Genomic DNA, 25,086 nt, shown 5'->3' on the forward strand with positions numbered 1-25,086 from the left:
GGCCCACCACAGAACAGTGAAGACACGGAAACCGAAGGAAAAAATCACATTTATTTTTAATTATCTAATTTCATTTAACATAACGGCTCTTGATAAAACAAGCAATGATTTGACATTAACGGTTTTGACCCAATAAGCAGGCACGAATTTCGCGCCAAATCAATGATTATTTTATCGAATCGCGTAAAAACCCACATAGTTTAACACTTCCCACTACTGGAAATAAAGTTAAACCTGTTGAATCCTAATCAAATCAATAACGAGGCCGCGAAGGGCGTGGCACAGAAGGCGTGGTTTGCGTTTAGGTCCCAAAGACAGCAATGGGGTATGTGCAAGGGCAACGCCCTTGTCCCTACTCTGAAATCCAACTATTGAACTAGGGCTGGTAACGCCTACTGATGTGGGCAAGGGGAAGCCTACTGCCGATATTATAGCCAAATTCGTTGTTGCACGACCTGCCAGAATGCAAAATTCCTTTCTTCGTTTGGGAGCTTGTGTCTGACTACGCGCTATTCCTAAACGAGATATAAATTTTGGATTCGCCGAGGTCGCGCAACAACGAATTGGGCTGTAAGGCTACTAACAATCCAAGCCTTTTTACCAACCACTTATGATGGTAAACATATTTAGCAACGCTGACAAACAGTGAGTTACTCATAAGTAAAGCTCTTGTCATGTGCAGAGACTATGCGAGGCGTACTTGGTAAAAGGGAAAGTTTGTGGGAAACCCTACCATCTAAACCGTGAGATGCGCTTTGGATGGTAGAATGAAAAGTGCAATCAACCCCCTCAAAAACACCCAACTAAGAAGCTGGAGGGACCAGCGCTTCCTATTTTCAGCCGCAAATCCCGGAGAGCGACAGCAAAGTACGCTAGGTCTCCGAGAATGCCCAATCTGCGGGTAACACTCTGATAGAGCGACCCTGTTATGATCATCTATCAAGGACTTTACTAATGCAGCTATCTAGCCCGCTCTCATTTACGGTTATTGGGATATATATTTTTTCCTCAAACGCGCGAAAGTCCGAGGCTCACTGGGGCCGAGTATACTAAGTAAGCTGATACATTACACCTCGTCCCTATTCGCGCAAAAGATTCCCAATGTTCGAAACTTTTCCCCCAATAACCACAAAGGAGAGCGATTGCTAAGGGTCACAAATTACATTTTTCAAAACTATTATCTTTTCGTCTGTGTATTTAAGAAACGAGAGTGAAAACATTTAAGCAAGGCAGGGTCGCGTTGTAACAATACTGAAGCTGTTTGCTAAAACATCACCGAACGCGCGGATACGCGTGCCCTACGGTAAACCCTACCGGCGTTATCCCCTAAGGATTCTTCATTGTTTTAACGAGACTCGGTCCCAGTACTCAAGCTGCATGGCAGCTAAGGTATTACGTAACCTTTGGGTGACCCCCTAATAACAGAAAGGCATCTAGCACTAAAAGCGACTATCAGAAGCGGGAAGTGGATTTATTAAAACTATGCCCTTGAAATATCCTAAAATAACCGCTTCAACGTCTCCTTGGAGCCGGTTATCCACTAGCGAAGAAATAGGAGAAGGAAGAACAGAATCGTTTTCTTCCTTTTCCACTTGTCTACTTAACGCCGATTTTACGCGCACACAAGTGTCTGACGTCTCCGTTCCCTTCCCGTTCCCTTGGCTATCAGAAATAGGGCGGCTTAAAACAATGCCTATCTAAAAACTTTATAAATCACAAAGACTGCGTCGTCCACAGCACATTTCTATTTGGACTCGCGGCTAGGTTCAACTACATAGTTTTTTTATACATAAAATAACAAGTGAAAGGTTTAAGTTTTGAAGAGCCTGGTTTCAGTCGTTAGCCGCGCTGGTTTAGTTCGAAAACAGTTGTATATAGAAAAATAATTATGGGAAAACAGAAATGATTTGAATGTGGGATGTTTGAAACCGGAACAGCTGAGGTTGGTTTACCCCTACGGTTGCATAATCCCGCTCGCTTGCTTTCGGAGATACTTTAAAAAAACTTTGCGTTGCGCTTGCGTCCTATAGTCCCCGCGAGATTAGTATCGACATCGGGCGTCAGAAAGTATGTCTAGAAACACGTTAAGAGTGTAAAGTAATCACGATAAAAAAATAAAAATAAGAATAAGACAGACTTTTTAGTATAGTAAGAGGTATTGAAATCCTGTAAAAAAACAAAAACAAAAAAAAAAACGAAATTGCGCTTTTGATACCTAAAGCACCTTTCCGAGCATACAAACAAAAGCAAAACGTGTCCGCTAAGTATGCGCCTTCTCAGACGTCGTCAGATTATATATACAACAAAGTCACAGCGCAGCCGGGCAAAAGAGAGTTAAGAAGTATATACATGATTACAGCATTATACAACGCCCTCCGCCAGCAGAGAGGCTAATTGCACAAGAGACCCGCCCTTGAATCAATAATATAGAGAGTACCATAAATATAGATTCAGACATCTGTGATTTTAAAGCTCCGAGAAAGAGGTCTGCTGGTACTATGTCAGCTAACATAGATGCAACCTAATATACAAAAACGTTGAGCTGGATGGCTATGCTATCAAAAAATAACGCTGTACCATGACCTTTCATAAGAAAATCTGCAATATCATCTCTTTAGATTGCGTAATATTATGTGAATTTGCTTATAAAACAGAAACTTTGTATTTAGCCTAGGGCACTAAGTGGAATTCCAGATGGGTGGTTTTGTGCTAAGGTTGACGAACGAACACCCAGCACCACTCGAAGGTTGACGAACAAACTTCGAGCAGCAACACCCGTTCCACTCGAGATATTATCAGGAGCCATGAGGCGACTTGCCTCTTGCACCAAGGGTGCGATTAAGTCCAAAGAATTCCAGTGAGTGTCAAGTAGGCAATATCGCAGAAAATAGAGCAAGGCACGACCGATCTTGCACAAATAGAGCTCTGTAATAAAATAGATCGTAGAAAATGTACTTAAATAATATACTTTTGGCTATCAGTAGGCGAGTATATTATCGGGTTAATGGTTGCTCTCTTACATCGAAAATTATCAGGAAAATCATATTTCAAAATAAGTACTGCATACTAATCAAAAAGATCACAAAAAGAAAAATTCATTGGTTGTAAAAACTGTTTTTATGTCAGTCAGTCCGAGCTTCGCTAATAGCACGGCTTAGGGATTGGGTCAATTAGGATGACTGTAATTGGCGTTGCTTGAAGTCCTAACGACTTGATTTCGATTTTCTAAAGATTCTCAACTCTAACATTGATTCTCCGTCCATCACAATAAACGGACCTGATCTAATATCAAATCCTTTAAGTCTCGACAAAGGGAAATGAAATGAGATGAACAAATACTATTTTTTAAATGCTAAATCAATTCATTCTAAGTTGATATAGGTGATCGGGAGTTGTGTTTGCTAAGAAATGAAGTTGTAGAATTCGCTTGGACTGTTTCAAGGAATTTAAACAAGGGGTGCCTGAGATTACCAATCTTTAAGTCTTTTCGATTCATGTCCAAATGGAAATCCAGCTGGCCCTTTTCATGTTCTCATATTTCGAATTCCAAAAATTCAAAGAAATAAAGACGAGGAGCGCTTTCTGATGCATGAATCTATAGCATCCAGCTATAAAACCTAAAAACACTCCTTCGTTGCCACTATGAACGATCACAATACGCACAAAACTAACACTCTGAATCACCTACGCGCGCTAACATCTCTAGGCTAGCCGTTGTGGGTAAAGCCAGAGTTATAAGGAGGCGACACTGTAGCAGTGTAGAAGAAATACCGTGGGTGTCAAAAGTAAAAGCATTCAGTTCCTCTAGTTACCTAACCTATTATTTGGGCATTTGCCTTAGCCCCGGGTCAAGTTGCCATGCGCGTTGTTGGAAGGCTGCGTGAGGATAGCCCGCAATCCGCTGTTCTTCCATTTCTGACATTGGGACTCCTGTGGTCTGAGGCGACATGGAAGGTCTTGGATCCTCGCTTCCCATGATGCCTGGTTCCTAGAGGGGGGAAATCCGTGAAGTTCTCTGCCTTCTTATTTTTCTTTGGAGGCACTATTGTCGCATGACAGAGCAAAACCGTGGCATATCAAAAGGGCTTCACTATGGATCGCCAGCTCGCGATAAGAAGGCACGATTTCTTCGAGCCCTGCGGATAACGCATTCTAACAACCAACCCTCTGAAGCCTTATGAATGCCACATTCTAACAACTTTAAAGTAAAAAACCTCTGAAGCCTTATGAATGCCACATTCTAACAACCCAACCCTCTGAAGCCCTTTGGGTGCCACATAATAACAACCCACCCCTCCCTAGAAAAAAACGGCTAGTTTAGTACCTCCATCATGATGTAGCCTTATGGATGCCTAATCCTAACCCACCCCTCCCTGTATAAATTCGCCTAGTTCAGTACCTCCATTGTGATGTAGCCTTGCGGGTGGCGTTGAGCCGAGTGGTGGAGAACCTGCCACGAGCTTTGTGGGAATGAGCCATGAACAGGGCTGGTCACATACTGGGGGGACCCTGACAGCTGAATCTGACTCAACTGGTTCGCCAGCTGAGCCGGGATGCCACCCTGGTGGAGGGCGTGCTGCTCCAGGGAACCCCCCTGGTTGACGGCTGTGAGTTGACCCTGTGATTGACACACAACATTCAATTATTGGGCAAAAAAAATGGAATGTGTAAATAAGCCTTAAACCCCTCCTATCTCCCAGGAATCTTTGCGGGCGTGGTTGAGCGATCGTATCATACGAGAACTTAAAAATCGACCGCGAATTTGAACAGTGTTATCAATCCACAGAAATCTGAAACCATCTTAGCATCGTAAGCTTTCTATCATCACCTTGATATTCGTAATCAAATTTCTTATAACTTTGGACAAAAACTTTCGAACAAACTCGAATGTAGAATGGATTTTCAAGGCCTTGTTTTGGTCTTGTGATGGCCGAGTCAAGTTCTTCAGAGAAGCGTCCTCCTAAAAAGAAAGGCGGGCGATCGAAAAGACAAGAAAAGCTCAAAAGTTATTTATCAAAAGGAATCTATTAGAGACCTTTGGAGAGCACGTAAGATTTCCAAGGGCTTCCAACGACTGACCGACAACGAGTTTGCCGAAGTTTTACTCCAGTAAGTAAGCTTATATATCACTTGGTCGCTTCCTCGCTATTTTCTCTCTGACCAATGTGTAACGTTTTTTTTTTCTAGTTCATGTCCTTTGAATCCTCAACACTCTTTCGCTGAGGGAATCACAGCAGAAGTCGGATCAACAAACCTGTTGACTTTCCGTCCTCAGCAAGGTAAGCTTTTACCGTATGTACTTATATAATACTAAGTCTTTCGGATTCTGTGTTTACTCAATGTTTGAGTTTTTTATTGTAGTTGTAAGATTGCTTATAATTAACAGTTATAAGAAAGATATGAATAAGCTTATGTTATATTTACTTATAACAATCCCATTCACACTTTCTTACATAGGCATCAAATGTTAAGGACTGTGAAGCCCCAGCATCTTACATTTTACAGATCAGACATTCAAAAGAATGATAAAGAAAATGTATAAAGTATGTTTCCTTCTCAGTTTTACAGGCTTCTGCGCAAGAATGCAAATTGCTGCTATTGACCACAATATGCACATACACCGGAAGCAGCTCACCACAGCTAAAGGCCAACCCATCTACAAAAAGAAGTATTCTAAGAGAAGCAAGCGGTGGTATCCTGAGCCTGTACTGGAGAAGAAGGAGTACAGCTACATACCATATCTCATGGCTCACATCATGAAAGCAAGGATACATGATCAAGGCCCTGCCGATAGAGTTATGCCACTGTCAGAGAACCACCCTCGGCACCTGGCAGCTACCATTGACCATTGAGGGAGTACAGAAGCAGGTTTACAAAGTACACAATACAGGTACAAATATCAATTAACAATAATGTAATGTTTATTTGCTATTTGTCTAAACATCCTATGAAGGTGCTCAGTAGTCTTTCAATTTATGCAGTGTTCAATTTCTACAAGAACAATAAGAGATTTACTGTTCATTATAATTGTTTGTATCTTTAAAAAATGTACTTAGTTATGCAATACTGTAGTAATACAGATTCAAGAATGTCGACTACTTTCTATATAGTTTTAAGCTTTGATAAGGCAGGATCTCTCAGGTTACTGAGTAAAAAACATGTCCTGTTAAACCTTAAAGCCATGCACAATTGAATTGATTTACTTGAAATGGGATTTTGCATTACTTGTGGCCACACCAGTAATTCTAAACTCTTTAAACCAATAGATACAATAACATTTGCTTTGGTTGGTGTGCCAGGAACCATATATTATTGCATATTGTTCAATTCTGTCGATCAAAAGTTTTGTTAGATTTGTTTTATTGTTCTTTTGTTGAATGTTAATTTTGACAAAGATTACTTTTGGGCTTGTGTTAATTTTCTTCGCTTGCCTATGGATAAAACCACCTATTTTCTATTTGCAAACACACACCTGTTCACAACATCTCTATTTAACAAAACGGTAAACATGTCAGTCATTGAATGGGGGGATGATAACATATAGGTAATGTAAGGCCTCTCATGGTGGAGCATGGGCTTATCTTCAGTTAAAGATACATCTATGAGTGACAGGACGGTGACATTGGAATGTTCACCTATCGAGACCTTTACTCACAGAAATACAATATCGTTTTGCCCTTTTTGGTATAAAAGCTATGTTAAAACAGCCTTTATCAGGTAAACTTACCTCGCTGCCGTAAAAATTTACAATGTGATCTTCCATTTGTTTTGTGTAGCGCTTCGCTGTGTTCGCGCGCAAAGTAAAACAATGGAAAGCAAGGAACGCCTGTCATAATGGGTGCTGTTTATCAACAGTTGCAAGGCCGCGGGGCGTTCTGGTAGATAGGAGGGGTTTAAGGTGTGCGCTCGCCAGTATGGACCTCACGCAAGGACGACCACTTCAAAGGAGGGTGTGACCAAAAAATAATTTTAATTTTCAGTAATGCACGCAAGTATACAGCTACTGTAATGTCGAGGGCTGCTTATCACCACGTGATATGTAAGACATTCCATCTTGACCCGATGCTTTTTTCAAGCATATCAGTATTTTCTAACTTCTCAAAAGAAATAGTTCAGAGACAAACTGACTATGCAGTTGTATAGACCTGTGGTGGGGGAATTGGCAGCCGTAGTTACGATTCCATGTATTTATGGTGTACAATGCAAGTGTGCAGTCCTACTGACTGGTAAAATTAGGATCACATTGGAGCAGGCTAAGAGAAACTGTTACTGGGTAACTTCACCATTCATATGTTAAAGAAAGTTGTTGTTATTGTTATTATTAATAATATTATATTATTAATATTAAACGAATGTTAATTCATAAAATTCTGAACTTTTCAAAAAATGACAACATCCCGCAATAAGTGATCATTGAAAAAAAAGCTTAAAGTTTAAGCACGCACAAACCTGGATCAACAAAGAGAGCCAGCCATATGCTGTTAAAGCGAGGTCCCTATCACCTGTTGCCGATCGAATTTTCAACCACTCAAAAGTTTGTACCAGAAACGAGGTTTACAGGGAACTGGGCGAATTGTCTACTGTTTACACAGGTCTCTTAAATATGTCTCTTTTTTTTTTATCCAGATAGGTGAGTTCCCAAATTTTGAGCGTCCAGAAGAGGTCAGAGAGTGACTTACGTGTGGGATCTGGGTCTGCATTTGAAGGTAATGCTGGGGCGCCACCCACCCCCCACCAGCTTGAAGCTGCAGAATACAAAACATTTAACCAACACCTAAATATTTGGAAACTACAATTTATTGCATGGCCACCGTTAACACAATAAAATGGGGTGGTTCAATATTTTCCGATCTACACCTAAATATTTGGAAACTACAATTTATTGCATGGCCACGGTTAACAAAATAAAATGGGGTGGTTCAATATTTTCCGATATGCCAAAAAGATCTGAAAGGGCAAGCACGCAGCAAACGAACTTCTAGTGAAACAAAAATGTTGGGGTACGAGAATAGGTACTTTGGAAAATTGATTAATAATTTCTAAATCCCTGGCGCACTTTTGCAGTGAAGAAGGAACTTACTTTCCTTATACTGTATAGCGTTAGATTAAAAATAAAACAGAATACGCATGGGTATGACAGACTGACCTGGTATCCTGTCATGGGAACACCCTGCACATAGGCGGCCTGAATAAAATTAAACAAGAAAAAAATAATTAAAACTGCAGCCATAAAAATCCGAAGTCGCATCCCAGTCGAAGTGCATGTCGTACCTGACTTGGGATTACGGCACCGTGACTCGAGATTGTCCTAGTATTACTCCCAACCGACGACCTGGGCAACAAGAACATCAATTAACCTTATTTTATCGTAATCAACATTACTTGCAAAGTATTGCTCTGTTACGCTAACTGAGAGAGCTAGTCTCCAAAAAAAAACCCTGGATCTCAGAAGCCTAATGAGGAAATTCGTATGCGCGGAGAGGACATCGAAACAGTAAACAAAAAATCAGCAAAAAAGTAAACAAAATAGTCCGAAAAAAGGAGTTTTGCGTCCAATGGACAACAACTGGTCACGTCGCTTTTTTGAGTAGCACATTCAAGCCAAAATAACCACAGAAATAACTGTGCCGTCACGTTAGGGGACAATGAAAAAAATAAAATTTTTAAATAAAAATAAAACCCTTTTCTGACCAAGAGACTTTCTGGCTTATGTTCACGCATTATAAGTAATAACTAATAATATTTTGTTGTTGTTGTTGTTATTTTGCCGCTATAAGCCTGAGCACGAGCAAGTTGCCACACAAAACGTCACGTGGTCTGTTAGTGGAAGTCGCCTATCAGAGGAACTAGTAGAACTGTATCTCTGTTGAACTAAGGAGACAATGGTGATTTTACATGGAAAAGGTGACCTGGAAGGTGAAAGAGCAACATGCGATTCGCAGTATTTCTCTTACCCATTTTGTAAAACTAGTGGGTCACCATATCCTGCCAAGTGAACTGCTCCATCCTGAGGACTGCGCGGCCAAATGGGATCTGTAGGGTAAAATGTCCAAATTGTCAATAAGCTATGACATTCAAGTCCCTTTAATGGGAATCACACCACAACACCATATCTTGACCTTGCCCCTGGCGCTTTTTAGGCCCACCGTCTGCGAACTTCACAACCAGTTCTTGAATACAACCTGAAAACAGCAAAATTGAGAAAATCAACACGAAAATTAAGTATAATGCAACTCATATAATGCGAACCTATATGTAGCCGACCTTCTTGAAGTCGTTCACATTTAAAAAGTCTTTTCTGACTTTTGCCAGGAACTCTACACATTGTACCTCCGTTCATCTATTGAGCAGACACCTTCCTTATAAAGGACACTTTTTGAGTGACAGACAGTGTACATTATACGTGATGGCGGACAGTGTATGTTATACGTAATGATACTTCACCTGGGAGCATTTTCTTATTAAAGTCCTTGATGACTTGTTCACATTTTTCAGCACTTTCCATTCTGAATTTTAAGGAAAGATTTTCAGAAAAAGGTTTCCTAACATTCACAACAAAAATGCTCTCAACTCACCTTGCAAACCCTACACCTTTGCTGTTAGTATCTTTATCTCGTAGAATTCTTGTCGATATAACTTTACCATATTTACTAAACATATTTTCCAACATCTGTAGGCAAAAATAAACACTCACTGAGAAACGTTTTTTTAAGCAAAAAAAGGGTAAGAAAAAGAAAGAAAAAAACAAAAAACAACTTCAGTCAACTTACCGCCTCATCACAGTTTTGAGGCAGATTCTGTATGTACAAATTTGTGGGGTCTTGTTCTTGTTGCTGTAAAAGGTGAAAAAAATTTAATCCCTTTGGTAACATGCCACTCAATTAAGTTTGAAAGCTAGTCAACAAACAGAAGAGCAATCTCAGTAATCTTCACAACATAAACAATACCTTTGCCATCTGGGCCTGAATTCCCTTATTCACCAAAGCTGCCACTGCTTTCTGTGCAGAGATGGGGCTTTCAAAATCAACAAAGCCATACCCTGAAAACGTTATTTCACAACTAAGAACATTGTCCTATCCAATATAGTACAGTAACTCTTAAATGCCAAAACAAGTACTGACCTTTGCATAAATTAGTGTCCTTGTCAAGAATTGCTTTAGTTGAGATTATGGTACCATACCTAGAATAGCAACACAAAGGTCAAGTTTAAGTTGTTTAATTAAAAGTTTTAAGACAATCAAAAATATTGCTGAAGAATTTTATGTTAATTGTAAGGAGTTCTTTCTTTATTGTACTACTTTTAAAAGTCTCATTTTAAAATAAAAAAGAACATTTGACTAATCCATATATGGGGCCAATCAGAGCAAGTGTAAGAAAAGTAATCAAAAGGCACATGGCCCCTAAACCTTACAGTAGTTAAAAGGTCAATGAGTTTGTTTCTTAAATAATAAAATTTGAGGATATCAATGCCAACCATGCATTGATAGCTAAGGTGGTTAAAATCAAGTCTAAGAGAGATGACTTACTTGTGGCATAGCCTGACTAAGTCATCATCTGTTGTATTAGCCTTAAGTCCTCGTATGTACAAATTAGTCTTGCTTAGTTTCTCCTCCCCGGTATCTGGGAGACTATCCATTCTGTCACTTGAACTTCTACCAGAGCTCAAACCAGGAGACTGTGAAGAAGTTACGCTATATGCCTGTGGAAATATATAAAAAAGGGGAAAACTTTGACAACAACAACACTGCCCTATTCTGCCACTACTTAACAGATTCCCCTTAACAATTAGCAGTGAATTTTCTACTGCTAGAAAAAGTATTATATTTCTTTTTTGGCACTACCCAGGGGCTTGGCAAGCCTTAGGAAATGGGGTCACAATGACCTTTTTATATTTTGCATCATAAAAAAGGACGGGATCACAACCTTAGGATCCACTTAGCTACACCCTTGCCACACCTACAGCTATTTGTATCTTATTTTCATGACTAACTTACTGCTGGCTGATGAAACCCGGGGTACATTGCTGCTGGGGCGTGAAAATGTGGTGCGGCCCGGAACCCAAATTGCCAAGGCTGGGCAGGGTAGGATGCAGTGGGCCATACACTAGCAGGACTTTGGGGACCAGATCTGCCTGATCGAGCACCTGGTCCAGGTGACTTCTAAGGGAGAGAAGGAACAAGCAACAAAATATCAATCAGTATCTTTGTATTGTTGATAATAAAATAAAAACAAATCAATGTGTCTTTACTATGATTTTGAGTAATCTGTGAACTCATCCTCATAAAATCCAAGCAAGAAAATGCCTACATCAGTCAAAAGCCTTTTCATTGGGCCTACACTTTAATTGCTTTTAACCAAGCCATCTCATTGTAATGAGCTGGTCCATCAAATTCATTGGATTAGCAGAAGTGATAAGCAGATTTTGCATTTTGGTAATTGTCGTCAAGAGTTCTCAGAATACTTTAAACTGCAATAAAGGAAATACATTTAATTTGGGTCTTTTTAAAAGAATCTTTAATAAAACCAGCAAAAATCAATTAAAGTTATTCTATATAATTATTTGCAACAACTCTCTTATATATGTTTTTTTAAGTTTGATCTATGGATCTTGATCTTGACTGCAAAACCGCTAGACTCCCAGTAAAACTTGGTAAGCTTGCAGGTATGTTCAAATCCTTTTCTCCATGTTCAATGTATTTTGCAAGATTTTTTGTGTTTTGGACAATGGTGGCTGTGCTTCATACCACCTCTCCAGCAACCAAAAACATTTTACAGTAGGGTATTAGTATAAATGTATGGTACTGAATTGGACGATTTGGGCATTTAAAAGCTTCAAATTTGTGCACGTACAAAATAAAACTGTTCTGTTTGATCTCATTATAGTGATCTAGGAATACGGGAAGGTGGTCATTGATATAACATTAGCTTTACATCAATTCATAAATTGATCTCTATAGATTACGACTTATGATGAGGAACAATATTTGTCAATCAGTATAAATAAAGGATTTGTATATTCAATGAGGGTAACGAGATTAAAATAAATGACAGAGAAATAGCCCAACATTTTGAATTTCTCATTAATTTTCAATTTCAAGTGGTGTGAGGCACAGACAATGAATGGTGCTGATGGCTTTTCAACACATTAAGGACAGTTTGCATGTTAACAAAAAACCTTTCAAATCATTTCATTTCTCGTATATCATAAAAAAATATAATTATATAGTAGAAAAAAAATCAAAAATGGTATTCATTAATAGCTGATGTTGAGCTAGATCTTATATCTGCTCGCGGGTAAATCAAATTCCATTTATTTCAGGGGAAAAACCATGCCCTAATTGAAAAGCATGATTTTAATTTTGAACAAATTCTAAATGAATTACTATAAAAACCTTTGAATTATTGCTTTCCTCTTGGTTTTGTTTTTACCTGTCTTGGAGATATACTGGGAGTTTTTTTCTTGCTTTGCTGTGTTTTTGCTTGGGAGTGCTGTGTGAGTGTAAAAAAACACAGTGTTTAGACAACAATATCACATGCAAAACAGATTTGTTTACAGGAAAGAAAACTATTTCTGACATTGGGGGGGTCAGCATACATTCCTTAAACAAAATAGCTCGACGTTTACTTAAAAGAAGTTTAAAAAAAAGGTATAAATACCTCTAACAGATAATAAAGTTTCAGCTAGATTTAGTTGGTGTTATTCTGGCATCGTACGATTCATCGAACGATTTGTTTACATTTTCATCAGTCTAACACTAAGTGATCTATTTTATTGTGCGTTTGTTGAGATTTTTGGAAAATGAAACAGAAAAGAGCTTACCATCACCGGAGAAGATTCAATTGAAAAGGGAAACAAGAAAAACAGTCGGATTTTGTTAGAAAAAAGCGCGCGAAGCGATTGATGGAATCACCGGAATCGTGACGCCGAGTGTTTCCCTAATGCACGCAAAACTTGGATATCTGATTTATCTGCCAAAAGTATGCTAAACCGCACAAGAGCTTTAACATCAAACGGGTGCAGATACGAACAAAGAAACGGATATTTGACAAATTTGACGAGAAAAACGAAACAGCAAAGTTTTGAGCTAGAGGTAGGCCCTTTCGAGCTTTTCAACAAAAATCGAATTCGTTTAGCGTTGAATCCACATGAAGTCACGCACAGCAAAGCAGCGTGAAAACCCTTTGGTTACAAGCAACAAACTTATTCAAACCACTATAGCCCGCTGTTCAGATCTTTTAAAGCGAAATGGAGAGCGGCAGGGCAAAGATGTGCGACCCCACACACTGTTACTACCTCCAAACCCAAGCCTTGCCCCTTACTGGTTTCCAACGGAACACTGGAATCATCCGTTTAAAATAATAACTAACAACAAAGATTAAAATTATGGAAGCTGCACACAAACCATTACATTTTTTCTCACTCTATTCCGGGTGGCTCGTGGACTTCGCGAGAGTAATTTGTTTAGTGAGTAGAAAGTAGGCGATTACAATCGGCGATGGATTGTTGTGAAGCGAGAATGGGTAGTATACATTTGCAAGTCAATTATGTGCCGCTAACATAGGTCTTCGAGCTCACGCGAAAACATGGTGTTTCTAAGCCTAATCTTGCGTCCGCACTGTGTAATGACAAAGCTATAATGTGTATGAGAATAAGCGAAAGCCTGTAAAAGTCTCCAGGTCGCGCAGTATTTCCTGCTATGAGCGTGACTGTGACAATGTGTAAATCGAAATTGAATCACAGAAAAATGGCTTCGAGCGCAAGTCAGCTGAAAAGAACGAGAGTCCATATAATAGGAAACCATTGCAGTGCTGTAAACTTGGGTAGCCAAAATATATGCGTGCGCGTTGTGTCGTAAACGTAAAGCCTAAGACAAGGCACCGCAACCACTATGCACTAATGTTTTCTGCGCACAAAAGATCACAACAACAAAAGGATTCAAAGCCATATGAAGCGATGAATTGCGAAAATAGCCAGGATGTGTCGATCGAATTGCATGTAGAGATATTAAAAAAAAACTCAATACTTAATATCAATGCTGTGGGGTTTTGATTCCCTTCGCTAGACCTAATGTTTACACGAGTCATCGAAAACGCGGGAATGTAAGGAATTCGTGAGAACAACAAACGCCAACATGCGAAGGTACTCCCGATTCACTGCATTCGGAGTTTATTATTAATGAGCAACAACAAATGGTGATCGTGTTGTTATACTCTATCTACTGTTGTGTTCAGGTCCGGAAGAAATGAGCGCCGCCAACGGAGGGCAAAGATTTGGAGTCCTTGCTAACAAATGGCAGTGTTCTCCGATACTGCATCGTGTTACAACAGTAAAGCGTTGAGAGAACTACTCGAACATCGACATACCTTTTTATCCTCTTGGCCATTTCTCATTTTGTCGCCAGAGGCTTCAGTTGGCGTATCTACAGCGTTACTACCGCCATCTGGAGTAGAATTTCCTCGATTAGTACTAGAGCTAGGGTCTTCTTCGGTCTTACTATTTCCTCCAGTACCCCTCTCCACAGGCTTGGTTCCCGCAGCAGATCCATCTGTTGTCATAGTGGAGTGAGAAGGACTAAACGATTCGTTCATTCTACGGTTTCTCGCCGCTTTAGTGACCGTCACGGGAAGATTGCGTGTTCTTCATACCACGAACACGAGCCCTGTGAAATAATCAAATCGAATTTAGCGCGAGTTCAGCAGAGTTAACACCGGAGCGCGCGCGGCTAGCTTCTAATCACACACAACATGAGCAAAGATCGAGTACTTCGAACCGTCAACAGCACGCGAGAAACAGAGGCGGGGGCTGCAGGCAAAGTCCCAACACAACAAAAGTACCACATCACTGAAGTTGGCATTAACCTTGGAAGTACTGTACCGACATCAAGGGGCTCGACACAGGGAGACAACGAACGTAAACAAATCACACGTGGTGGTAGGGAAGGTTAGAGATTCGTGGTGTTCTACTTCTGCGAGAACAACAAAGCGGTGTTCTCTCAATAAAGTGTCGTTTTTCCGAAGTGCCTCGCACCAGGGACAAATAACGTATCGCAAGCCAGCCCATCACTGACATCTTACCCGAATTCTGCAGTGCTCTGCCAAGCGAGGCTCACGAACATGAACGATCAAGGCTCAGAGAATGCTTTACCTTTCTACTTCAATACACGCAATCTTACGGCTGTAATCTAGAATTCCATGAAATTACTATATCTTCAAACTACAAGACACGTGATAAGATTTGGACCAATCAGTATACTGGCGGGAATAAGCACTAGCGTTTGCTGTTAATCACTAGGCATTATCGCCCAATAGTCGGTGCACAGCGCCAGAAAGTGTCCTCGCGCAAGGTGTATTTGAATTACAAGACAATCAGCCGACCACCTCTACTCACAAGGATATGCGAGGTGTGAAAAAGACGATTTCCCGCGCTAGCGTGTTCCCGCTTGTTGTTCAAAATGCTCCTACTGCTCGCTATTGTATTCGAGCCGTCGTCTGTCAATTGTGGGTCATGTATGACATGGTTCTGACCAATAGGAGTGCATCGGTGCAGTGTTTATCCTCTCGTGTTTCGTATAATGAGAAGCAGAGGAAATGTTTCGTTCGAGCTGTTCGACAGGTCAGGTCATTCGAGCAAGGCACGAAGCAGAGTTAAAACTAGTACTACACATTTTACACATTTCTTTACTGGTAAAAACACAGTTATATTGACAGAAAAGTAAAGCGGCGTTGGTTGATTTTAGATATTTCTAGATGTGGTTTATAGCAAATCTAAATTCAGTAACGATTTTTTTCTTTTTTTTTTTTCTCGCAATTTAAAATTTTGGAATCCTGGAATGACCTGATGATTTGTCGCAGTCTCACAGTAACAGATAAAAGCCGACAAAAGACTTGCAAAAGGCCATTTTGTATCAATAATTGATGTGCTTTGCATTCACTTAGCTCGGAGCAATTTACCCGAGCTGGTACCAGAAATACAACGATGAACTGACAGTGAAGAAAAGAAGAAAAGACGGGAGACTTCTCTGACTTACGAGAGTAAAGCTCTTTTAGTAGTTTTAATAAACTTTACCTCCTAATAGAACATTATATTTTCTAGTAAATGAAATGGGCTTAAGTAATCGGAGTGCGGTCGACTTTGTGAACGAAATCAAGAGTCGGTAATTAAACATCTAATTGATCATGACTGGATATTATTTCAAGGGTAACAATAAATTTTCAAAGCTTTGACAATAAACAAGAAAAGCACAACAAACCTAATAACTAGAAAAATATTATATCTAAATATATATAAAATGTGAATACAAACTGACTTGAAAACTTTTTTATGTAATTTATATTTAGCTCACGTTATTTTTATTTGTAGTTTCGTGCAATGCAAAAAAAAGCGAAAAAAAAATGAAGCACAAATAATAAACCATATCGCAGTGTGTGTGTCTCTCAACAACTCCGGACGACATCGCACTTCCCTGCAAAAATTAATGAAAACTAATAACACAAGATTAAGAGTTTTATAACTATAATGGGTTATTAAAGGATGATCAAGTGTAAAAACATTAAATTTAAAAATTTTAAAAATAGTGATGTGGACAAAACGACTACAAACGAGCAAATATCACTCTGCATGCAAGCAACAGTTGTTGTCATGATCCGGTTATTTCCCCTAGTGTCTGAGGTTTATAATCGGATATACAATATTTTACAAGAAGTTCACAGCACAGGTGCTTTTGTCATAGGCGTTCGGATTTAACAACAACAGACAGCTTTTGATTACTCGATAATTAGTTCTGTCTAACTGCAAAGCGCTGGGACTTCGCTATCGTTATACTGTTCAAACAAGTCATGAAATGTTATAACGGATTTAGCCAGAGATCCAAAAATCGCAAAATCTGGACAAATATGGGGTTCAGCACCACGTTTCCTCGCTCTTCATAACACTTTGCATAGCAAAAACCACAGCGATACCTGAAAATAGCTTTCACAACGCAATGCACAATACAATAAAGTGAAAATCAATTATCTCATTGTTGCCTTAATATATTCGTGTTTGCCTTTTTGAATACATTACGCTGGAGTGAACCATATGAATTGGTGTAGTTTTCCGGTAAAACAAAACATAAGCTATTATTTGAAAAATGTGAGATTTGAATTGAGCTTTGTTGCGCGAGAATATTTGATGGGGCATCAACCAGAGACTTTACGTGTGATTTTTTCTCTCAAATAGATCAATTTTTGTTAATAAGTGCATTGCAAACGAAGCCATCCATGCATCGTCACTATAGTGTTACTATCACAGGAAGAGAGTAGTATTGTGGAAATATACGTTTTAAAAACTTGATAAAGTCCATAAACTAATTCCAGATATAGGCATGTATTACTAACAGAGATCCATTTACAGTATAACCAATTGGGTAATCGGTGGTGAGAAAGTTCGAAAGTTTTGTCGTCGATTCATCGTAAAAAAAGACGTCTTGCTATGGAAGAAAAATAGCATCGCGTATCTATGCAGTTTGTAGAAAAATTCATTAAATCTCAACCGTAATGTAGCTTGACATCAACAGCTACTCTAATAAATATTTCCTTGTAAAATAGTTGATTCATTCCAATTGCAGAATACGAAATTGGTTCAGGCTGTCGTGTATTAAGGACAGACTTGAATAAAACTGCCGGACCGATAGTCATGCAGATCATAGCCATGCAAAAACAAGCAACTAGTAGTAGGTAATTAAATTTCCCGTGTTTGAATATTGCAGTGTTTAGATGTTACTGAAGGATTTAGCAGCAAGACTACTGTCACGCTTGGTGGTAACGAGGCGGAAGACTATTTGGCTATTGACTGCTAAAACAGGTACATGATTCGCGTGTCTATTCGAGTTAATGGTGTAGAGGGGCAGCAGCGACAAGACATGAGAAGTGGATGCGACGAGGAAGTGTTCGTGCCGCTCTGTACCGCTTACGGCTCAACACAGCCAGACTGGCGCGTTAGAATCACGGCGTTCTGGCGGGGCATGCAGCCAAGAGAACTGGTAGAGGAGGGCGCACAAAAGGATCCAAACTTGAAAGGAATCCCACCATGACGCGCGAAAACCAGCAAAGCGTTTATAGGATTAGGGAAACGGGATTAATTCGCGTGACAAAATCGTGATAACTATGAAACGGGCAGCAAAATCTACTATGTAGTGAAATCCGCCAACGATAGCATAACAAACGGATATCACGCAAACCACAACGGATCATTGACAGTTGCTTTTAGGCGATTCAAACGGGCAATTTGTCGGTGAAAGCGGACAAGCCTTACCTTGGATATTAATGCGAACCCCGATTGTCTGACTCTCGGGTTATTTAACTGTAACCCTTTGCAGAGTCGTTACTATTTCCGTATCTTTGTCAGGACTTCCGACCCTACTAACTAATATACTACACACAAAAGTGTAGAACGGTCACCGGGTACTCACGCATGCGCACAAGGTACTCGCATGTGGTCAAACGGTATCGCATTTTATTCAGAGAACTCTTGAAAGTAACAATATTAACAGGCGAGTAATAACAATAAACAAACATTACAAAAATCTCGAAGAGCTTAATCAAACGAAACTACTTTGTGTGATGTCCGAGTATACCTCAACGTAATGGGCAACGTGAGAAGGAAAGAAGAATTCTATTCGATCCTTATCATTGTTGAAGGACAAATCTGGCCCTGGAGCACTAGATTTATATTTAAATGGCTACATTTTATGTGCTTTTGAAAAAAACTTCCACAAAGGAGGTTTTCAAACTTGCATGCTTTCGCACAGTGTAGGGTGACAATCGAGGGCAAGATAGCCTTCTCTCTTCATAACCTATCTATATATCCTAATCACACATATAACATCACAGCCAGCACTGGCTCAGGCCCATAGAAAAGACAACGGCTACAGCGTGTAACACGTTCAAAAGACAGCCTTCCCGAAAAACAATACCGATCTTGAACAATGCGAGGCACGATAAGAGAAACAAAGATGGGTCGATGACCGTGACCACGGAAATATCTGAGGAATGATCGACTTGCAGCAGCCTGCAGTATTCTAACGCCCCAAAGGAAGCAAAGAGAGACTGAGCCGAATATCTCTCGTAGCATAAAATTTCAAGCAGCGCTTGCGGTCACACAAGCCGCGATTCAGAGAGGGTTACCTTTGTCGCTTTTCAGGAATGTAGCAGAGCGCGCGAAATTTTTCAGCAACGGGTAGCTCACCCAAAGAGATTTGCATCGAAAAGGTCAAACCTCTCGGATAAACACGTCAAAAAGATCCGCACTTGCAGGACTAAATAAATGCTGGGTTTGATTACGACAAGTCCACCATGTGATAAATATAATCACATAGCGGGCGCAGTGTAAACAGGGAAAAATTAAAACAGAAATATGCAGGCATAGTCTGCTTAGCAGCCGCTCTTAGCGTCACGCACGCCTTGGCACTGAGAGAGGCTGCTAAGCAGAATATTGCAGGCATGGCTAGCCTTAGGGGGCTACTCGTTCACTCAGGGTGTTGATTGATCACGAAAGTCCTTGATGCCGTTACACGAACATTAATGAAGGCCTGAAGTGGAAGTAGACGAGAGAAAAGTACTCTAGTTGTCAACTCTTGAAAAGCAGAGGAATTCGCTCCCCCCCCCGAAAAATAAATAAAAAATAAATATAAAATTGAATGAATGAATGAATAAATAAATAATTGAATAAATGAATACATGAATAAATGAATTATACGTCAGTATGTCTTAAACATGTTAAAAGAACTAGTCCCGATATTCTAAAGTGTCCGAGTAGTCTACACCAGTAGATAGCACGTGAAATTGTCCGTGTAGTCTACACCAGTAGAATGCACGTGAAAGTGTCCGAGTAGTCTACACCAGTAGACAGCACGTGAAAATGGCCGTGTAGTCTACACCAAACAACAGCACGTGAAAATGTCCGAGTAGTCTACACCAGTATACAAGCACGTGAAAATGTCCGAGTAGTCTACACCAGTAGAATGCACGTGAAAATGTCCAAGTAGTCTACACCAGTAGACAGCACGTGAAAATGTCCAAGTAGTCTACACCAGTAGAATGCACGTGAAAATGTCCAAGTAGTCTACACCAGTAGAATGCACGTGAAAATGTCCGAGTAGTCCACACCAGTAGACAGCATGAGAAAATGTCCGAGTAGTCTAAACAACAACACGTGAAAATGTCTGTCCGAGTAGTCTACACCAGTAGACAGCATGTGAAAATGTCGGAGAAGTCTAAACCTAACAACAACACGTGAAAATGTCTGTCCGAGTAGTCTACACCAGTAGACAGCACGTGAAAATGTCCGAGTAGTCCACACCAGTAGACAGCATGAGAAAATGTCCGAGTAGTCTAAACAAGTAGACAGCACGTGAAAATGTCGGAGAAGTCTAAACCTAACAGCAACACGTGAAAATGTCTGTCCGAGTAGTCTACACCAGTAGACAGCATGTGAAAATGTCGGAGAAGTCTAAACCTAACAACAACACGTGAAAATGTCTGTCGGAGAAGTCTACACCAGTAGACAGCACGTGAAAATGTCGGAAAAGTCTAAACCTAACAGCAACACGTGAAAATGTCTGTCCGAGTAGTCTACACCAGTAGACAGCAAGTGAAAATTTCGGAGAAGTCTAAACCTAGAAACAACAAGTGAAAATGTCTGTCCGAGTAGTCTACACCAGTAGACAGCACGTGAAAATGTCGGAGAAGTCTAAACCTAACAACAACACGTGAAAATGTCTGTCCGAGTAGTCTACACCAGTAGACAGCATGTGAAAATGTCGGAGAAGTCCAAACCAAACAACAATACGTGAAAATGTCTGTCCGAGTAGTCTACACCAGTAGACAGCATGTGAAAATGTCGGAGAAGTCTAAACCTAACAACAACACGTGAAAATGTCTGTCGGAGAAGTCTACACCAGTAGACAGCACGTGAAAATGTCAAAGAAGTCTAAACCTAACAACAACACGTGAAAATGTCTGTCCGAGTAGTCTACACCAGTAGACAGCATGTGAAAATGTCGGAGAAGTCTTAACCAAACAACAATACGTGAAAATGTCTGTCGGAGTAGTCTACACCAGTAGACAGCTCAAGAAAATGTCAGAAAAGTCTAAACCAAACAACAATACGTGAAATATCCGTGTAGTCTCCACAAGTAGACAGCAAATTAAAATGTCTGAATAGTCTACACCAGTAGAAAGCATGTGAAAATGTTCGAATAGTCTACACCAGTAGACAGTACGTGAAAATATCCGGATATAGTCGACATTAGTATATACAGCACATAAAAAAACGATAATTCTACAAGGATAGACAGTACGTTACAATGTTATATTTGAAAGAAATCGTAATAAGAAAGGAAAGAAAAACTTACCTGAAATCAATATCGGTACGCATCGTTTTCTCCTCCATATTCACCCAAAAAGGGCCAACACTTTTAGGCGCTGCGATCTGTTGATCACTAGCTCTCCACATACGTTTGGGTGCAACGGTAGTAACATAAGTCTCGGACTTAACCTGTGGAATATAAAAGCAGTTCGTTAAAAAAAAAAGCAGTTTATAAAATCATTAACATGTACCCTTGTGAGAACTTTTTAACAAAAATGTGGTTAGCAAACTATTGAATTAGACAATCGTCTTAAATATCGCCTCAAAGAAAAAAGTGGAAACGAAGTTTTAGTTTAGTTTCTTTGAGTTTAGAATTTAATGGGAGATATTTTATTATTACATGGCTGCGATAGTACGTGCGCTCTGATTGGCGATATTTTACCATCTCGGCGGGCCGTCTTTTTTCGTATCGGACCGGAAAATTCTGTAAGCTTTTTTTGATGTTGTCTTGTTCGGTCGCGCGAATTTCGCTAGTACAAAATCGGCCAAAAAGACAAAATCAACCCACAAAAAAAAAAAAACAAGTCTTAGAAGTTGAGAATGGGCGACGACAAGTACTTTGAGACGAAGTTTTATTATCATGACAAGATTGCAAAAAAAATTTTGACAAGAAAAAAAAAATAAAAAGTATGACGAGCCGGCGAGCGCCACCGAGAGCCAAGAAATACAAAGCTTATTTATACCGGACAAACAGACAAATGTATAAATAACAAGGGATGCAAATACCCAAAAGAGTCTCTTTAAGAAAATACAACTTCTTTAAAATACAATATTTCCATCAAAACATCATAAAGCAGCGCAAAGCGATTGGCGTTTTTCTTTTAGAAGTTTGTTCTCTACACGCCGTGGAGTTTTCACACCAAACAGTCCATTCTAGCCTTAAAGACTGACATCTGAGCTTTGTTTCGTACTGTTTAGATCTATAGCACCTATTTTTAAAATAAGCCTGTAGCTTGACTAGGGTGGTGGTGGTGGTGGTGGTGGTAGTGATGATGACTAAGGTGGTAAATGTTGTGGTGGTGGTGGTAGTGATGATGACTAGGGTGGTAGTTGTGGTGGCGGTGGTAGTGATGATGACTAAGGTGGTAGTTGTGGTGGTGGTGGTAGTGAAGATGACTAGGGTGGTAGTTGTGGTGGTGGTGGTAGTGATGATGACTAAGGTGGTAGTTTTGGTTGTGGTGGTAGTGATGATGACTAGGGTGGTAGTTGTGGTGGTGGTGGTAGTGATGATGACTAAGGTGGTAGTTGTGGTGGTGGTGGTAGTGATGATGACTAAGGTGGCAAATGTTGTTGTGGTGGTAGTGATGATGACTAAGGTGGTAGTTGTGGTGGTGGTGGTAGTGATGATGACTAGGGTGGTAGTTGTGGTGGTGGTGGTAGTGATGATGACTAAGGCGGAAGTGGTGGTGGTGGTGGTAGTGATGATGACTAAGGTGGTAGTTGTGGTGGTGGTGGTAGTGATGATGACTAAGGCGGAAGTGGTGGTGGTAGCGACGATGATAATGAATATGATAGTGTTGTCAGTGGTATAGCTGCAGTGATGATGATGAATATGGTGGTAGTGTGGTAGTGTTGGTGTTGATGATAACGATGAGAAAAAGGATAAAAATAAGAATGACGGTGGTACGCTAATGACAATGATAAATATTAGACAGTGAGATAACGGACAACAGCTATTATATGGACCCCTTTTCAAAATATAATATATAATTCTTATGGTTATCACCGCAGAAGTTATTTCTCGTTTGATTTATCAAAAGAAACGAACCCACACGTTGATCATTAATTGTTTTAAAGGTTAATTGGAAATTTTAACTTTTTAATTCTGAACAAAAGACTGTGGCGAACAATTATTATCACAAATGAACAGGTCGATAAACCCAGTGCGTTTACAAATCAATACATTTAATAAGTAGTTCGTCTTCTTTAATAAAATGCTAGTTTTTATGAATTAATGACAAGATTTTCCGATTCTTTTGATTAATACGCTCTGCTGGATGGCCACTAGCGGTAAATCTCGCGGACCAATCTCGCACTTCAATAATTAACCCACGCTCAAGAAAAGCTTATATACAATAAAAAGAGGAGTACAAAATAGCCACCTCAGATTTCTGAACGATTCAGACTGGGCAACATTTATATTAAGGGCAGACGAAGTTTAATTTCTTTTGTCGATTTACAGAGGTAAAAGTTTGATTGGCTCTATAGATTCTCAACACAGTGTGAAATATTAAAACCACGATGAATTTAATTATGTTTTAGGAACCTCGGCATTATAAAAAGGATTAACGCTAAAAAATTAGTGTCTGAAAAAAATATCGTTAGACTTTTGGAAAGGTAACGCCGCATTATCTGATATTATTCTTTAGGATTAAAAAAAAAAGAATGAAAGCTGCGATTTAACAGATAGCCAAGCGGAACGAAGTATTCTCGCTAAGATTATATAAACTTTTCGGTGATATTCAGGAAGTAAAAAGATAGCGTTTGAAAGTCGATAAATAATCATTGTAGCGTGGTTACCGGAGAGTTCATACTCACCACACGGGCCGAAACGACTATAGCGCTTCAGAATCGCCAATAGTTGACATTTCACGCCATGCCTTAACATACTTTGACCCCGAACCAGATTGCCAATCGAGAAACCGAGAATTGCAGAAATGTCTTCTTGCCATAAAAAAGAAAATAACCCAGTCTCGTTGCTAGAAGCGTACATAATTGTCGAAGTAATCATTATTCCGGCTCGAGCCACGTTGAGCGTTATTGTGTAAGTTTCTCTGCGCGCACAGGGTCGCTGTCTGGTAGCTTGAAAACCAGACAGCCTTACGTCACCAGACGAAATGAAGTCAGCATAATTATATTCAAATGCACAGAGTGGTGTGAGACCAGTGTTTACACACCGTGACGATGAAATCAAAGCGGTGTGTTATGACATTTTGGAATAACTGATCCAGTGGTTCTTGGTAGGTCACATAGATCTAACTATACTTCACGCTGAATTGGATTTGTTGCTTCAGCAAATTCAAGCAGGCGAAAGCACAAGAACAGTACATCCCTCAGACATTTTTCTTCAAACAGTGACTTTCAATTATTTTTTTTTTTACTCAGAAAGTGGGGGGGGGGGGGGGGGTGGATTTACACCCAATCCACCGCCCCTGTATCCGCCTCGCACTAGTCACTTGAAATCCCCACCCGGTCCCGGGTGTGGGATTAGACTTTGATGCTGTAAAACAAAGAAAAGCTCCCAGCCCCTCGGGAAAAAAAACTATAGTCAAATGCCCCTACCCCTCGGGATGCAAACTAAAGGCAACTACTTGACAACAAGTCAAGCCTTTATATTTCGAAGCCAGTACACTTCAGCGAGTACATTTGTACTAATGACTATGAAGATAACCGTTACAAAAAAAATTGAAAAATAAATTATCTTTATCTGGCATTTAGTTATCAGTCATATTCATTTTTGCACATTTTGTCATGCAGCTTGCCACACACTGATACATGGTATTGCATGATACAGAGGAGAAAGAACTGAAACCAGTGACTGACAAGACTTTTGCATAGTACATTTGTGATGTTATTCATTTGTCCCCAAGCTCCCAGGGTGGAGACCAGTCTTAGAATCAAAAACCGTGAATTCTCCAGCTCCCCCTCAACACAGATTCTTGTTTAAAACTGCTCTAAAC

The 25,086-nt window shown here is 39.9% G+C and overlaps 1 protein-coding gene and 2 long non-coding RNA genes across 10 annotated transcripts; 2 read left to right on the plus strand and 1 right to left on the minus strand.

Moving 5' to 3' along the window:
* Positions 1 to 33: 33 nt before the first annotated feature.
* LOC5521872 (RNA-binding motif, single-stranded-interacting protein 1) lies at positions 34 to 24,097 on the minus strand. Of its 8 annotated transcripts, none has more exons than XM_048724252.1 (18): positions 23,945 to 24,097; positions 21,393 to 21,535; positions 14,365 to 14,660; positions 12,430 to 12,489; positions 10,995 to 11,159; positions 10,527 to 10,699; positions 10,122 to 10,180; positions 9,948 to 10,039; positions 9,771 to 9,833; positions 9,576 to 9,670; positions 9,445 to 9,506; positions 9,120 to 9,182; positions 8,955 to 9,033; positions 8,272 to 8,332; positions 8,147 to 8,185; positions 7,680 to 7,745; positions 4,400 to 4,618; positions 34 to 3,988 (listed from the first exon to the last, which is right to left on the minus strand). In XM_048724252.1, the coding sequence occupies exons 3-18, from the start codon at positions 14,587 to 14,589 to the stop codon at positions 3,821 to 3,823; spliced, it is 1,689 nt and encodes a 562-aa protein (XP_048580209.1). In that variant the 5' UTR covers positions 14,590 to 14,660; positions 21,393 to 21,535; positions 23,945 to 24,097; the 3' UTR covers positions 34 to 3,820. The 8 variants fall into 8 exon arrangements, with proteins under 8 accessions (XP_048580209.1, XP_032222947.2, XP_048580208.1 ...); XM_032367056.2 differs by lacking the exons at positions 21,393 to 21,535; positions 23,945 to 24,097 and adding an exon at positions 15,076 to 15,345 and having other exon boundaries at positions 14,365 to 14,441; positions 14,511 to 14,660; XM_048724251.1 differs by lacking the exons at positions 21,393 to 21,535; positions 23,945 to 24,097 and adding an exon at positions 18,293 to 18,449.
* Positions 4,626 to 5,485, plus strand: LOC116604531. The gene is made up of 3 exons (XR_007307096.1): positions 4,626 to 5,109; positions 5,188 to 5,279; positions 5,458 to 5,485. It is a non-coding gene; the product is annotated as an uncharacterized LOC116604531 (long non-coding RNA).
* LOC116604532 lies at positions 13,703 to 16,180 on the plus strand. The gene is made up of 2 exons (XR_004291097.2): positions 13,703 to 14,140; positions 14,233 to 16,180. It is a non-coding gene; the product is annotated as an uncharacterized LOC116604532 (long non-coding RNA).
* Positions 24,098 to 25,086: the final 989 nt, after the last annotated feature.

This window comes from Nematostella vectensis, chromosome 2, assembly GCF_932526225.1.
Source record: "Nematostella vectensis chromosome 2, jaNemVect1.1, whole genome shotgun sequence".
In the NCBI taxonomy this organism is placed as follows: Eukaryota; Metazoa; Cnidaria; class Anthozoa; order Actiniaria; family Edwardsiidae; genus Nematostella; species Nematostella vectensis.

Coding starts and splice junctions, on each gene's coding strand:
- LOC5521872 (XM_048724252.1), bottom strand. CDS start 14,589: ATGAACGAATCGTTTAGTCCTTCTCACTCCACTATGACAACAGATGGA. Junction 9,034..9,119: donor TAAAAAGCGCCAGGGGCAAG/GTCAAGATATGG, acceptor TTTACCCTACAG/ATCCCATTTGGCCGCGCAGT. Junction 4,619..7,679: donor TGCAGACCCAGATCCCACAC/GTAAGTCACTCT, acceptor TGTCAATCACAG/GGTCAACTCACAGCCGTCAA.